At 43.4% G+C, this 17,212-nt stretch overlaps 1 protein-coding gene across 1 annotated transcript in view; it reads left to right on the top strand.

Annotated features, from left to right (window-relative positions):
- Positions 1 to 17,212, top strand: part of SLC22A16 (solute carrier family 22 member 16) — a 31,589-nt gene that overhangs the window by 11,739 nt on the left and 2,638 nt on the right. The window contains exons 4-7 of the mRNA XM_043439645.1: positions 2,253 to 2,784; positions 6,507 to 6,634; positions 8,778 to 8,887; positions 10,224 to 10,323. Of these exons, the coding sequence (XP_043295580.1) occupies positions 2,253 to 2,784; positions 6,507 to 6,634; positions 8,778 to 8,887; positions 10,224 to 10,323 (870 nt within the window). The remainder of the gene's footprint in view (positions 1 to 2,252; positions 2,785 to 6,506; positions 6,635 to 8,777; positions 8,888 to 10,223; positions 10,324 to 17,212) is intronic.

The raw sequence follows: 17,212 nt of genomic DNA, 5'->3' as shown, positions 1-17,212 counted from the left end.
TACAGTCATCCCTATCAAGCACCTCTCTGCTTACTGCTACTGGGCTAACCTCTTTCCAACTCTGATGCAAAATGAAATTGCAGATCTTACAAAAGATGCTAAACTGCAAAGAGTCTTTGAAAGCAGTGGGAGAAAACTGCCTGAATGCTACACAGATCCCTTGACCAACTGGGACCTGGCAGAGATAGACCAATTAACTTTTGAAGAAATGAATATCCATAAAGATAATGACAAGACAAGCCTTCAAAAGTGTATGATTTGAATATCAAAGGATTAAGAGAGGCCTTTGGGGAAGTCAGTGGTGCCCTAGAACAATTTTTCAAAAATTAATTTTACAATTTGATTTATATTAATAAAAGTCAAATGTGAAATAATTTTGTAGAACTTCTAGTCCTTTCCTCCACAAAAAATCCATTTGTTTCATTCTTTGTTTATTCCAGGAGTAGTCACATATTGTTGTTATAATCTGAATTTTATTAAATTTAATATAGACCTGCTTTTAAAATAAAGTTTTTCCTCTGTTCTTTTTATTGTGCTAAAATGCACATTACATTATTTACCATCATAACTGTTTTTAAGTATCTACAGTTCAGTGATATTAAGTACATTCATGCTGTTGTACAACCGTCCCCACCATCCATCTCCAGAATTCTTTTTGTCTTGCAAATCTGAAAGTCTATATTCATTAAACAGTAGCTCCCCATACTCCTTTCCCCCCAACCCCTAGCAACTACCATTCTACTTTCTGTCTCTATGAATTTGACTACTCTAGATACTATGCCTGATATAACTGGAATCATACAATATTTGTCTTTTTGTGATTAGCTTATTTCACTTAGTGTAATGTCCTCAAAGTTAATTCATGTTGGGGCATATGTCAGAATATTGTTTTCTTAAGGCTAAATAATACTCCATTGTGTATTATCTATTCATCTGTTGATGGATTGCTGTTGATGGAAGCTTGGATTGCTTCCATGTTTTAGCTACTGTGAATAATGCTGTTATGAACATAAGTATAAAAATATTTCTTTGAGATCTCACTTTAAACTCTTTTGGGTATATTCCCAAAATGGGATTGCTGGATCATAAGGCAATTATATTTTTAGTTTTTTGAGGACTCCCCATACTGTTTTCCATAGTGGCTGTATCATTTTACATTTCCACCAACAGTGCATAGGGTTCTGATTTCTCCGCATCCTCACGAACACTTACTTTATTTTATACTAGCCATCCTAATGTCCATGAGGTGGCATATCAAATCATGATTTTGATTTGCATTTCCCTAATGATTAGTGATGCTGAGCATCTTTTCGTGTGATTATTGGCCATTCCTGTATTTTCTTTGGAGGAATCCGAGCCCAATTTTGAATTTGTTTGTTTGGTTAGCAGATGTTTGGTTCGATCCAAACCAACCATAAGACCATTTGGTCCATGCCAAAAGGTAGTTGATACCTGGTCTTATCCAAAACCATTTGGCTTGGACCAAATATGCTTATAGGTCTTTTAGATAGGACCAAATTTCCAGGACCTTTTGGTGTGGACTGAGTGTTTTATGGATGTTTCTTACAGGACCAAATATCGTGTAAGGTTTTGTTTTATTGTTGAGTTTTAGAAGTTCTCCGTGTATTCTGGATATTAGTCTCATATCAGATATATGATTTGCATATTTCTTGTTCCATAAGTTGCCTTTTCACTCTAGTGATAGTGTCTTTTGATGCACAGACATTTTGAATTTCCCTGAAGTCCAATTTGATCTGTTTTTTTTTTAACATCATTTTATTGATCTGTTTTTTTTTGTTGTTGTTGTTGTTGTTGCATGTCAAAATGAAATTTTAATCAAATCTTTTTTCTTCTCACTAATTATTATAAATGGTTTGTTCCCATTTAGAATTTAGGATTTAATAAAAAAAGGCTCTTCTCTATATGGATAAATTAATACACATATTTGCAAGGAACTGAGACATAAATTCACACTGTAAAGGAATATTTAAATGAAGCAAAAGTCAGTGTCTAACATTTATATCATGCAAAACCACTCAAGCTTTGCCTTTTGAGGTAGAGAGGGTGTGGGAAGATGAGAGGACACATTTAAAGAAGGATGGATTGGATTAAATTCCATTGTATGAATGTGATATGGGTTTCAGAAAACAAAACTTTCTTTTCTTTCTGGTGTGATTTGCAGAGGGTCAGACTCCTTAGTAGTTACGTGTGTGACCTTAAATCTGGCCCACCCTCCCCGCTTTGTTTTGCAGTCTGCAAGTGGCTATCTCGTGGTGGTGTTTGTCTATGTGACAGAATTTGTCGGCATGAAGTCTCGGACGTGGGCGTCCATCCACTTACATTCCTTTTTTGCATTTGGAACCATGGTGGTGGCTTTGACGGGCTACTTCGTCAGGACCTGGTGGATCTATCAGATAGTCCTCTCCTCCGTGACTGTCCCCTTTATCCTGTGCTGTTGGATGCTCCCAGAGACACCTTTTTGGCTTATCTCAGGGGGAAAATATGAAGAAGCACAAAAAGTAATTGATACAATGGCCAAGTGGAATAGGACGAGATCCTGTAAACTGTCAGAACTTTTATCACTGGATCACGACGGTTCTGCTGGTAATAAGCCCTCTCAAGTTGAGAAGCACACCCTGTCAGAACTGTTTTATGACTGGAGTATTGGAACAAGGACACTTATTCTTTGGCTGATTTGGTTCACGGGGTGTTTGGGGTTCTACACCTTCTCCTTGAATTCTGTTCATTTGGGAGGCAGTGAATATTTAAATCTCTTCCTTACGGGTAAGTGGTTAAACTATATAAAGTGTAGCTGCAAAGTGAAATTTCTACCAAGTTTTGAGAGTGTTTCTATTGTCTTTTATTTCTACTGGGAACAACACTGCCAGCTATGTTTTTATGGTCTTTTTTAGTATTGTGTGTGTGTGTGTGTGTGTGTGTGAGTAGCTCAGTCATTATGACTCTTTGCAACCCCATGGACTGTAGCCCTCCAGATACCTCTGTCCAGAAATCTCCAGGCAAGAATACTGGTGTGGGTAGCCATTCCTTCTCTAGGGGATCTTCCTGACCCAGGGATTGAACCTGGGTCTCCTGCATTGCAGACAAATTCTTTACCATCTGAGACACCAGGAAAACCCCCTTTAGTGTTACACAGGTATTTATTTTCTTTAAAAAAGTGCAAAATCGAAGACTTGAGACCCTCCTTCCTTTCCTGCCTCTTCTCCTTGCTTGCTTCCTCCCTTTAAGCCCATTGCCATCTCAGGACCGTAGTTCAGAGGTAACATCTATAACCTTTGGCCTGTATTTTTAGATTTCTTTTTACGCATCTCCATACATTTGTACAGATAAATGTTTTATATTTTAACATAAATGAGATTTTTCACTACATATTGTTCTTTGCAAGTTGCATTCCTTTTAAAATTTAACATGTCTTGGAGATCTTCTGGCATCTTTCTACCTTCTAATTTAGGAATTTTAGTCAGTAAAATAACCTAAACACATGCAACTGTAGTTTATGATGTCATGCTTCTTTTAATTCAGTGGCAAGTTAAAATAGCTCTGAAGCTGTGATGGCCTGAGGTGTGACTCCTAACCAAATTCACACCAGACATGAGAGAATTATCAGAAATGCATTTGTGCAGCTGGTTATTTCTGGGTAGGCTACTTGCATTTGATATTATCCCCAGAAAAGTTTGCTTTAAAATTGTTATACATAAATATCATCCTTACTCATTAAAGTGCTCTGATGAGACACCTGTTTTTGTTGATTATAGCACAAAGGAATTATAAGTCATTTTAAGAGAAAAAGAACTACTCTTTTTTTAGGGGGGACGGACCAACAAGTTTATAAAAAGAGCCCATCTTGACTTCAAGCACATTTTATAAACAAAACAAGTGAACGCACTCTATGTGTCAGTTTGAGAAACAGGGATTGAACCCGGGTCTCCCGCGTTGTAGGCAGACGCTTTACCGTCTGAACCACCAGGGAAGCCCGGTTATTTCTAGAACAGAGCAGCAAATGGTAGCAGAATCAAGTGGGGTGGGGTGTGACATCGGGAAGTTTAGGAATGCTGGGGTTTTAGATCTTTATGATATAGTCTGTTAAATTTGATGGAGATACATCAATTCTCAAGAAGACAGGCAATCTCATAAATATAAAAACGTTTCCAAGACAAATAGCATTGTTTTATAGCCCCTGGGCTTCCCCCATGGCTCAGCAGTAAAAAACCTGCCAGCAATGCAGGAGACAGGGGTTTGATCCCTGGGTCCGGAAGATCCCCTGGAGGAGAGTATGGCAGCCCACTCCAGTATTCTTGCCTGGAGAATCCCATGGACAGAGGAGCCTGGTGGGCTACAGTCTATGGGCTTGCAAAGAGTCAGACAGGACTGAAGTGACTGAGTGCACACCTAGTCTCTACTGCCTTTGGCTTTTTCATGTCATGACCCTTGCCAGTAGCCCTCTGCTTGTTAAGCGCTTCTAGTCAGGACTTTTGTGCTGTGCAAATTTTGAACAAGTTTTCAACTCCTGAGATGGTCTGAGATTGGTGGGGATTTCAGCCTAGGTTTTGTGCTACTTGCAGGTGATGAATGTTACAGTAGCCTCAGGACATACCTTTGGGGTTGTGTGGAGATAGGATCAGAATGGGGTCTGAGTGATTAGAAAGATTATACATTATAAAAGTGAAGACAATAATGGCACATTGGCCTAATCCCAGAAGGGTTCGTTGGTTGCACCATTTCTAACCCAGACATAGTCAAGTCAATAATTTAGATGCGGCATCTCTACAACAACTCAAGAAGAATCAAGGTGGAATAGACTTGAAAAGGTCTCTCCAGCTTTCCCAGTGGCTGTGCAGCTTTGCTGGGCTCCAGGAATTCAGCTGGTGGCCTTGCACACGGTGCTGGAGAGAGGAGAGCCCTGAGTCAGACGTGGCGGGAGTCAGACATGAGGGAGGGAGGTGGCAGGAAAGGCTTAGCTCCCGAAGACCAGTCCCTGAGCTGTCCCTTACTCGTTTGGCTCAAGTCATTTAGTGTTGGGAAAGATCAAAGGAGGGAGGAGAAGGGGATGACCGAGGATGAGATGGTTGCACGGCATCACCGACTCAATGGACATGAGTTGGAGTAAGCTCCGGGAGTTGGTGATGGACAGGGAAGCCTGGTGTACTGCAGTCCATGGGATCACAAAGAGTCAGACACGACTGAACGACTGAACTAAACTGACTCATTTAGTGTTAGTTGGGAAGTGGAGGTGATAATCCAGGCCTATTCCCAGGAGGTTCTTTTGAGAATCATTGTTTTATTTGATCTTGAAAAGTCCTTTTAAAAAAGAAGAGTAATAGATGAACCTACTGTTTTGGTCTGGAGGCACCAGAGCTTACAGCAGGGTCTGTGAAGGGGAGGCATTTTCTCTGGAGTTGTTTATTTTTCATGTTAATGAAGAGAAGGGAGACCGTCTCTCCGGCAGGGCTCAGAATGTTATTTTTTGTCTTTGCCCAGCCTTTTTAAATTTTTTTTTTCTGAGCAGCTGCAGCAGAGTTTAATTTCTGATGTACTGCTAAGGATGTTAACTCAGGAAATATGTACCCATCTGCAGTGATGTGGTCCCAAAGCCACAGAAGACATGTAGACCCAGACATGCCAGTCCAGGCGCTAATAGCATTCTGTAGTTAAACAGGCAAGTGCACACCCATCCTCAAAGGCAGTGGTGGGTAGCCTCCTGAGGATAGGCAAGCTGCAGAGGGTTGAAAGAAGAGACCTTTGAATTACATGGACAATCCAGGCTGGTAAGCAGTGACGGTTTCTCAGAGGTTACTGGGTTTGCTCAGTTTTGCTGAGAAATCTTGCTTGCTCCCTGTTGCTTTCTGGCTGATAGATGTAAAGCTTTTTGGTTCTGGATCTAAGATTCAAACTTCGGTTCTTCAACAGAAGGGCTTTTAAGTCAGTTCCAGACTTTGTAGGGGGCGTAAAAGGAGATCCAAGACAAGGTCCTTGCTCAGTGAGGGATTCATATTAGCTTTATTTTTAGGTTTAAAATCCATCAAACAGTTATCATTACTTTATGTACCTAGCTGCACTGAATTTTCTACCTTAATTTCTAATTTCAAAGTTACTGATACAAACATTTCCCTATAGTTCTGTCAAGCAGAAGAAGCCAAAGATCAGTGTTGTCTATTAATTTACATATTTGTTCATTCCACCAGCCTGCCCTCCAGGCACTGTGCTGTGTCCCAGGAGCTTCCAGCCTCGTTGGGGATAAGATTCTGAGGAGAGATGAATAGTGCTAAGCAGATTATGTGAGCATTAGTGCACATTCAGCAAACATCCTCCCCACTCCAGTGAGTTTAAAAGTCGTGGGCCTTGCTGCCTCTCAGGCAGTGGTTAGATAGTTCTTAGAAGTCCCTGAGATCAGAGAGAAGGCTGACCATTCCTTTGGGTTAGAAAGCAGGGTCCCCCTGTTCAGTTGGATGCTCTGGCTTATAGAGTTGTGTCATTTTGCTCCATGACAGGTGTAGTGGAAATTCCTGCCTATGTCTTTGTGTGCTTGGGGATGGACCGTGTGGGGAGAAGAAACATTCTGATTTTTTCCCTTCTGTCAAGCGCAGTGACCAATGGTGTGATTATGGTGATCCCCAAGGTGAGTTCTTTTATGTTTTGCTTAGGGAATGGTTAGTTATGCTGTGACAGTTTGATGGGGACATTTTCAGCTTATGAATATGAAGATGAAATAAGACATAGGGATAGATTATATATATAATATTTTGAATGTTTTCTTAAAAAAAAACCATTCCTTCTCTGTTATAATAAGTAGTAGAAAATTTAAGGGTAAAAGAAATGTGGGAGGTGGGGGCAAAGCCCAAAATCCCACTTCTCAGAGATGGTCAGTGTTGTACTGTGTAAACACGGTAATCTTGAGTGAGGAGAGTAGATTGCACTTTCCAGTGAGTATCATCATCTTAAACTTTTATTCACTCATGAAAGTTCTATCCAGTATCTAGTATGTGCCAGGTTCTTTTCTAGGTACCGAAGACATGCAGTAAGTCAAGTTTCTCTGAGTAAAATGAAGAAAAACAAAATTGAATGAGGGATGGAGAATGACTGTGTTTGGAGGGGGAACACACATATGTACTGTTATTTCATCTAAGATGGTCGAAGATGGTGTGCCTCTCAGAGAATGTGACATTTGATCAGAAATGTGAAGGAGCAAGGGTGTCATGGGGACAGATGAAAGATACTATGAGTCTTAGGTTCAGAATTGTTGCAATTTAAACAGTCTTGTTTTTCACTGTGGTAGGTTAGTAGTTTCCAATTCCTAGTGTGCATGTATTTCCCAAGGATCTTGTTTCTAAGAATGAAATTTCTTAGTGAGAAACAGTGCCATAAACTACTGAAATGACTTCCTCATTCCTGTATTTTGGCAAACTCTTTGGCCTAGAATACCTCTTGCACCCAGAAGAACTCTTCCTTTTTTCACCCCAAATGTTACTAGAACCTGTACTTTCATTCTCAATATAGAAAATATGGTCACTGTAACAATACTTTAAAATAATTTATATTATATATATATAATTATAGTGATTGTATAATTATAAAGCAATAATATCTCAACATTTAGATCAAGGCATTTTAAGTTTTGTATATTGTTTGAAATCTAATTTACGCTAACCAGTGACCTCCCTTTATGCTTCACTTAATTATCAGTGAATAATTGGTGAATCAAATGTATTATGGATTGAAATTTCCAGGTGATTGATACATGCAACTGATTCACATTAGTTAAAATTACTTAAGACTTGGAGGTCTCTGCCACTTTGAGGATGCTTCATCCACACCTTTTTTGTATGCATTTTTAAGTAACTTGCAGTTACATTAGTTGAGTTGATGTCAACGGTCTTTGAGCTAGTGAGGATTTAGGGGAACTCTAGAACCTTTCATCTCTATGGTGGTTAAGCCCGAGCAGTAATGTGGAAGACCAGAAAGTGGCTGATGGCATTTCTAGAGATAGAGTACTAACCCTTAATCACAAAAATTTCCCCTCTAATAAAACTTCTCTCCAAATGGTAATGTCAACACAATACAGTTTTTCTAAGTTCCGTTAATTCATTCAACAAACACTGAATGCAAAGTGATGAAGGTGATAGGTGATGCTGGCTGCCTTAATACAGGCACCCCCCCCCCCCCCAGCCCCCAATCTCAGTGACTTCACATCATAGACATTTATTTCTGGCTCACAGGAAGTTTGATGTGACTCCTCGCTGGTGGGTGTAGGGGTGGTGAAGGGGGTGTTTGGCTCCCTGGAGTCACTCAGGGACGCAGGTTGACAGAGGTGCTGCTACCCCTAATGCATGAACTCCAAGGTCACCTGGGTCTCAACACCCAGCTGGCAGACAGGGGAGGAGAGAAAAGACGGACTGTGAGAAATCTCTGAGAACTACTTCAGGAAGTGGAATACATCAAGGATGACAGCAGAAACTATCTGGGAGGGTCTTATTCCACATTTTCTCTTCCCAGGTGGCTTTTCTTAATTGGTGATTTGAAATCTCCAAGGCAGAGGAGGCACAGTAAAACTTTTCTCTAAATTTCATAAATAGGGAAAGCTTTTGCAGACCATGAGCAGAATTTACAAAATAGATTCAAACAAAAATGAAACTTACTGTTCTGAAAGACACTGGAGGATTAGAAAGTTTTAAGTAATAATTTTAAGGATTTTCTCTTTTTCTTTTAAAAATATTACTTGATGACAAAATGATGGTCTGTTTTGCCAATATATACATTTTCAGGAATACCATTTTTGGTTAGTGGTGGCAACTATGGCTGGAAAATTTTTCATAGGGGCAGCGTTTGGCCTTATATACCTTTATACAGCGGAGCTGTATCCAACCATTGTAAGGTAAGAGTTACTTATTTTTGTGTTGTTTTCTTATCTTTCACTTATGTGTCATTTCCTTACATTTAGTCTCTGAGTATAAATGCCTTCTTTTCGTAGAAGTATGGGAACTCCAAGATGTGGGAAGATTACATGGTGATGCTAATTCTGAATCAGAGGCTTTGTCTAGACATCATTAGCAAGGATATTAGAGAATTTGTTTTGTCCTGTATTGTCCTAAAACCATTTTAAATCTCAAACACAATTGACTTACACCGACTCAGGGCTAATGTTCTAAAGATGTGTCTCTTGGTGTCCTGATGTCAGTTGTGTTAGGGCTTCCACAACAAACCACCACAGATTGAGGGCTTCAAACAATAGAGGTGTGTTTTCTCATGGTTGTGAAGATTAGAAATCTGAGATCAAGGAGTTTGGCCCCAGTTTCTCCTGGGGCCTCTCTCCAAGGCTTAATAAGAGATACTTACTCATGTTGAAGGGTTTCCCTGGTGTCTCAGACGATAAAGAATCTGCCTGCAATACAGGAGACTTAGGTTTGAAACCTGGGTTGGGAAGATCCCCTGGAGGAGGGCCTGGCAACTCACTCCAGTGTTCTTGCCTGAAGAATCCCCATGGACAGAGGTGCCTGGTGGGCTACAGTCCATAGGGTCGCAAAGAGTCAGATATGACTGAGTCAGCACAGCACACTCGTGTTGGAAGCACATTCTTTACTTCCTGCTAGAGATTCTATAAGGTTTCTATAAACAAGTTTTAAAGGAAAATATATTAAGATATTTTTTGACTTTAAAAAAATGGAAATAGAATGATCCATAGATATAAATCTTCTGGTTTCCCAAATCCCCCCTCCATATTCTAAGTAAACTTCAGCTGTAGAAGACTGATGTTCTCCTCAATGTTAGACTGAATGAGTATAGTAAGAGCTTCATCTGCGTAGTGATTAAGACTGCTTTACCTTTCTTTTGTCTTGAATTATGTGCGTGTTTGTAGACACTGATATTTCACAGAATGTGAATATAAATCATGAACATTGTGCTCAGTCGCTCAGTTGTGTCCGACTCTTTGTGACCTCATGGGCTGTATAGCCTGCCAGGTTCCTTTGTCCATGGGATTTTCCAGGCAAGGATACTGGAGTAGGTTGCCATTTCATCCTCCAGGGGAAATCATGAACAATTCTTGAAAAATTAAAGTTAATTTCCAAGTATATTAAGCTGACTTAAGTCTTATTATTTATTCTCTGTGGGGAGGGTGGACGGGGATCTGGGCAGCTGTTCCCTCACTGTCTGTATCACATGTCCCTAGTCTTCTATTCCTGCTGCTGTCTTAATTCTCTCTGTGTTTCCAGGTCGCTGGCCGTGGGGAGTGGCAGCACCGTGGGCCGTGTGGGAAGCATCGTGGCCCCATTATGCATTTATCTCTCCAGCGTTTGGATCTTCATGCCACAGGTGTTCATCAATTTATAGAACTTGACTGAGATAGCGGTGAGGCAGAGCAGCTGACTGCCTTCTATATTATTTATTAGGCTCCAACTTATAATTTGGTTTGGGGATTTCTAGCATCCTCGTTTGGAGAAGGCAATGGCAACCCACTCCAGTACTCTTGCCTAGAAAATCCCACGGGCAGAGGAGCCTGGTAGGCTACAGTCCATGGGATAGCAAAGAGTCGGACATGACTGAGTGACTTCACTTTAGCTTTTCACTTTCATGCATTGGAGAAGGAAATGGCACCCCACTCCAGTATTCTTGCGTGGAGAATCCCAGGAATTGAGGAGCCTGGTGGGCTGCCGTCTATGGGGTCGCACAGAGTCGGACACGACTGAAGCGACTTAGCAGCAGCAGCAGCAGCATCCTTGTTAACAGCTCATTAGTTGTTAACTCAGATGGTGGTTGCTGTTTCTATTGTTTGTCTATTGCCTTCCCCCCTCTCCCCACTGTCAGCTGTTAATTACAACTTGGTCAGCTCAAGTAGGGCCTCTCAACACATCACGAAGCCAGGAGCTTTGGTCCGTGGTCTCTGAGCCTGTGCTCATCTGTTGGGATCTGCCGGCTGCCTCCCACCCCCCAGCCTTTGTGATGTCTGATCAAGGCCAGTTCTGGAGGCTGCTGTTCCTGGAAGAATCTGGTGGTGTCTGGTGGAGAGGTGTAGGGGTCTGTGGTTTGCAGCGTCTCTGAAACTTGAGGGGCTCTTCATGGGCGGGGCCGCCTGCGTGCCCCCTCCTGGCGTTGGCAGTGTGAGCTCTTCACCTGCTTATGAAGCCTGAGGGCGCTTCTGCGCAGTTTGCAGATTTCCTCCTGGCCTGGCTGAGTTTGGGAAGGCACGCAGAGCACTGTTACACAACTGGGGCAGGAGGAGGATGGGTGATGGGAGGTGGGGATGGTGGGGGTGGCTGGGGGTGCTGCAGCGACTCACGGGCAAGCCCCGGGGGTGGGCCGTGCTGGTCCTCTTCCTCCTCCTCCAGGCTCCCTTTCTGGAACTTCCTGCTTGGAGCTCTCTCTAGGCTGTTCACTCTCTGTCTCCTCTTTCTTTTTCTGACTGCCTCACTCTCCAAGAGCCATCCTGGCTGTCTTTCCCAATCGCTGTATGGATAACTGCTCCTGAGTGCTGCCTTCGCTTCCAAGCTGCAGACTCACTAGCCCTGTGGATATCCTCCCTGGGCTTCACCATTTCCCAAACCCAGCTGGCTTATGTTCCCTCTTCCTTCTGTCTCCACCGTGGGGTGGGAGTCCTTGGCCTCCCACATGACACTAGAATGCCAGCTTTTATCCCCACCCCACCCCAACTCCTCCCAATCCACAACACCAAATCCTCCTTGCTCAAAACCTCCCTATTCCTCACCTGCTTCCAGTCCAGCTCCTCATCACTGCTTGCCTCCCAGGTTCCCTCCCCTCACTCTACCCCTACGCCCACCCCATCAGAGTAGTTTGCTGAACCCACAGCTCCAATCCAGCTGCCCCCACCTTCAGAACAAGCCCCAGCTCTGCCTGATCCTCATGTCCTTTCCAGATTGACCCCTCCCCATCTTCCCTATTTTGTTTCTTCACACACTTCCTCCACCTCCCCACACCTACCCTGCTCCACCCTGCCCCACCTCCTCTGCTGGGACATCCCCTCTGCCGAGAATGCTTCTTGCCCACCTCCCCCAAGCTTTCATGTACTTTTTTTTTTCCTTAAGAGAAAGAGACCCCTTTTCCACAGACTTTCTATAACCGTACAAGTTAAAACCAGGAAAACTGATGGGGCTAATTGACTAAACCAGGACCTCCTGTGGAGGAGGGAGGGACAGGCTTCTGGGGTGCAAGTAGTGTTTTCTTGTGAGTGATCAAAATCGTGATATGTTTGCTTTATGATCATTTCTTTTCTTTTCAAACTTTAAACTTTTGTGTTCAGTTCAGTTCAGTTCAGTCGCTCAGTCGTGTCCGACTCTTTGTGACCCCATGAATCGCAGCACGCCAGGCCTCCCTGTCCATCACCAACTCCCGGAGTTTACTCAAGCTCATGCCCATCGAGTCGGTGATGCCATCCAGCCATCTCATCCTCTGTCGTCACCTTCTCCTCCTGCCCCCAATCCCTCCCAGCATCTTTTCCAATGAGTCAACTCTTCGCATGAGGTGGCCAAAGTATTGGAGTTTCAGCTTCAGCATTAGTCTGTCTGATGAACACCCAGGACTGATTTCCTTTAGGATGGACTGGTTGGATCTCCCTGCAGTCCAAGGGACTCTCAAGAGTCTTCTCCAATACCACAGTTCAAAAGCATCAATTTTTCGGCGCTCAGCTTTCTTCACAGTCCAACTCTCACATCCATACATGACCACTGGAAAAACCATAGCCTTGACCAGACGGACCTTTGTTGGCAAAGTAATGTCTCTGCTTTTTAATATGCTATCTAGGTTGGTCATAACTTTCCTTCCAAGGAGTAAGTGTCTTTTAATTTCATGGCTTTTGTGTTAGGGTATAGCCTACTTACTATGTTGTGGTAGTTTCAGGTGAACGGCGAAGGGACTCAGCTGTACATATATGTGTATCCATTCTCCCCCAAACCCCCCTCCCATCCAGGCTGCCTCACAACATTGAACAGAGTTCCATGTGCCATACAATAGGTCCTTTCTGGTTATCCATTTTAAATATAGCAATGTGTACTATCAGTTCAGTTCAGTCGCTCAGTCGTGTCCGACTCTGCGACCCCATGAATCACAGCACGCCAGGTCTCCCTGTCCATCACCAACTCCCGGAGCTTACTCAAACTCATGTCCATCGAGTCGGTGATGCCATCCAGCCATCTCACCCTCTGTCATCCCCTTCTCCTCTGCCCTCAATCTCTCCCAGCATCAGGGACTTTTCCAATGAGTCAACTCTTCGCATGAGGTGGCCAAAGTATTGGAGTTTCAGCTTCAGCATCAGTCCTTCCAATGAACACCCAGGACTGATTTCCTTTAGGATGAACTGGTTTGATCTCCTTGCAGTCTGAGGGACTCTCAAGAGTCTTCTCCAACACCACAATTGAAAAGCATCAATTTTTTAGCCTTCTGCTTTCTGTATAGTCCAACTCTCACATCCATACATGACCACTGGAAAAACCATAGACTTGACTAGACGGACGTTTGTTGACAAAGTAATGTCTCTGCTTTTTAATACACTGTCTATGTTGGTCATAACTCTCCTTCCAAGGAGCAAGCGTCTTTTAATTTCATGGTTGCAATCACCATCTGCAGTGATTTTGGAGTCCCCAAAAATAAAGTCAGCCCCAGTTTCCACTGTTTCCCCATCTATTTGCCATGAAGTGATGGGACTGGATGCCATGATCGTAGTTTTCTGAATGTTGAGCTTTAAGTCAACTTTTTCACTCTCCTCTTTCACTTTCATCAAGAGACTGTTTAGTTCTTCTTCACTTTTTGCCATAAGGGTGGTGTCATCTGCATATCTGAGGTTATTGGTATTTCTCCCAGCAATCTTGATTCCAGCTTGTGCTTGCTCCAGCCCAGCATTTCTCATGATGTACTCTGCATATAAGTTAAAAAAGCAGGGAGACAATATACAGCCTTGACGTACTCCTTTTCCTATTTGGAACCAGTCTGTTGTTCCATGTCCAGTTTTAATTGTTGCTTCTCGACCTGCATACAGGCTTCCCAAGGGGCAGGTTAGGTGGTCTGGTATTCCCATCTCTTTGAGAATTTTTCAGAGTTTATTGTGATCCACACAATCAAAGGCTTTGGCATAGTCAATAAAGCAGAAATAGATGTTTTTCTGGAACTCTCTTGCTTTTTTGATGATCCAGCAGATGTTTGCAATTTGATCTTTGGTTCCTCTGCTTTTTCTAAAACCAGCTTGAATATCTGGAAGTTCACAGTTCACCTATTGCTGAAGCCTGGCTTGGAGAATTTTGAGCATTGCTTTACTAGCGTGTGAGATGAGTGCAATTGTGCGGTAGTTTGAGCATTCTTTGGCATTGCCTTTTTTGGGATTGGAATGAAAACTGACCTTTTCCAGTCCTGTGGCCATTGCTGGCATATTGAGTACAGCACTTTCACAGCATCATCCTTTAGGATTTGAAATAGCTCAACTGGAATTCCATCACCTCCACTAGCTTTGTTCGTAGTAATGCTTCCTAAGGCCCACTTGACTTCACATTCCAGGATGTCTGGCTCTAGGTGAGTGATCACACCATCATGATTATCTGGGTCGTGAAGATCTTTTTTGTATAGCTCATCTGTGTATTCTTGCCACCTCTTCTTAATATCTTCTGCTTCTGTTAGGTCCATACCATTTCTGTCCTTTATTGAGCCCATCTTTGCATGAAATATTCCCTTGGTATCTCTAATTTTCTTGACGAGATCACTAGTCTTTCTCAGTCTATTGTTTTCCTCTATTTCTTTGCATTGAGGAAGGCTTTCTTATCTCTCCTTGCTATTCTTTGGAACTCTGCATTCAGATGCTTATATCTTTCCTTTTCTCCTTTGCTTTTCGCTTCTCTTCTTTATGTTCCTCATTAATAGAAGATGAAAGGGGAAAAGATGTTTTTAAAAAATAAGCCAAGACACATAGAAGAAGATAGATAAATCAATAAAAGCAAACTGCTATAAAAGTCACTAAAACCAAATAAAGATTTTTTTTTTAAGGACATCCATAAAGATCCATTATGGACTATAAAGTTAAAAGGGATTTTTAATTTTATTTACCAGCTACTCTCATAGTGCTTATTATATGACAAGCTCTATTTTACTTGCTTTACGAAAAGCAGTCTTCATAGAATGTTGTTTTTGTTCAGTCGCTCAGTCGTGTCCGACTCTTTGGGACCTCATGGACTGCAGCACACCAGGCTTCCCTGTCCTTCGCTACCTCCTGGTGTTTGCTCAAACTCATGTCCACTGAGTCAGTGATACCACCCAACCATCTTATCCTCCGTAGCCCACTTCTCCTGCCCTCAAGCTTTCCCAGCATCAGAGTCTTTTCCAGTCATAGAATGTAGGTGCTGTTTTTGCTATTAGTATTTAAATGACATGTTCTGTGCTGTGCTTAGTCGCTTAGTCATGGCTGACTCTTTGTGACCCCATGGACTGTAGCACGCCAGGCTCCTCTCTATGGGAATTCTCCAGGCAAGAATACTGGAGTGGGTTGCCATGCCCTCCTCTAGGTATCTTCCCAACCCAGGGATCGAACCCATGTCTCTTACATTGCAGGTGGATTCTTTACCATCTGAGCCACCAGGGAAGCCCTTGAATGACATACTTGGGTTCAAATCCAAATACCATGCCTTTTTTGTAGGTTAAACAAACAGTCCTAAAGGGTATGCAGAGAAACAAGTTCTTCCACGTTGACTCTCGTCCCCTCTTCCCCAGGAACATCTCTGTCATCAAAGTCTTGTGTGTATTTGCAAAAATACTCTGTGAATGTGCATCCTTTGGATGTTGCAGATGTTGCTTGTTATTTTTAATGAGTAAAAAAATAAATTATTAAATTTCTCATTAAGCTTATTTATGGATGTCAAACTGCCCAGGGAGCCAGTATTTTCCTTTTGAGGAACAGACATGATCATCTAGAAGATAAGTTTATATTTTCTCTTTCCAAAAGAAGCACATGAGCATCATTCCTTCTGTTGCTTTTATTTTCAACCATTATTTTCTAGTAATCTAAGGGAAAAAATGGACATCTAATTCACATAATCTTTGTATTCATGAACTCATTTGGCAAAGGTTGAGTGTTGATTTTGAATTAGGCTTCCCGCTAGGTGATAAGGAGCAGGATGAAAGAGAGAGCGTTTGTCCTGAAAGATGTCCAGACTGGTGTGGAAGGCAGAGGTCTCAGAGAAGAGGGCTGGGGTAGGGAAATGCTGGGGTTATGGGGTTGCAGGAGAGGGCTACCAACCCCAACTAGGGCCAGAGAAGTTTCCTGCAGGAGGGGTCCTTTCATCTGTGTCTAGAGGGGCCAGTGTGAGTCAGCCAGGTGAAAAAGGAGATAAGGGAATTCCATGCAGAGGCAACAGAAAGGCAAAAACTTAGAGGGGAAAAGAAACATGGCCAGTTTGGGTCTGGGTGCAAGCACTGCTGCTAACACCCAGGGTGGGTTGTGGGTGTCAGGAGGTAAGGGTGACAGGATGCAGGGATCTCAAAGGAGGTCAGCATATCAGACTAAAGGCAGGTTGGAGAAGACAGGATGGAAAAGTGTTACCCCCTGGACCCGTGACAAGTTGGGTATGGTGGAGGGGGGCAGCTGGAGGGGTGGATGGTTGTTCTCAGGGCTGTAGGGACTCTAGGAAGAGGAACAAGGCTGAGGTGGGGAGGAACGGTGCCCTTGAATTGTGGGTGAGGAGCGGGAGGTGCCTGCCTGATGCCTGGGGAGGGTGCAGTGGGGTAGGGGGTAGGGGGGAGGCTGGTGCCTTTACAGGTCTGGAACTCCGAGGACAGCCCCCACGGTGGGGGTCATGGTATGTACTTGAGAGTCAGCTTATGAAGGGTGAGGGAAAAGGGAGGGAGACTGCAGAGCAGAACCCTGGAAACAGTGGCATTCAGTGCCTGATGGGAAGAAGGGTTCAGGGTGGAAACGGAGGGGCAGCAGCAGGGGAGGTGGGGAGGTGACCAGGACCCCAAAGGAGGAGGGGAGGCGAGGAAGGCAGAACAGGACAGCGGCTCAGAAAAGCCGAACAGGCACACGGCTGTCAGGTTGGGCAGCTAGGAATCTGCGGCCTGGGAAGAGCAGAGTCCATGGGGATTGGGTGAGGGCCATGCTGCTGGGGCGGCGGGTGGGGGTGGGAGGGGGAGGTGGGGGCGGGCAGGATGGAAGGAGAAGCAGGGACTGCTGTGGAGAAGATGGGTGGGGGCTGCAATGGATGTGGGCTGAGGT

The sequence above is a fragment of the Cervus canadensis genome, chromosome 20 (assembly GCF_019320065.1).
Source record: "Cervus canadensis isolate Bull #8, Minnesota chromosome 20, ASM1932006v1, whole genome shotgun sequence".
Taxonomy (NCBI): Eukaryota; Metazoa; Chordata; class Mammalia; order Artiodactyla; family Cervidae; genus Cervus; species Cervus canadensis.
The sequence above is the reverse complement of the archived record's forward strand: the minus strand, read 5'-3'. Positions and strand labels throughout refer to the sequence as shown.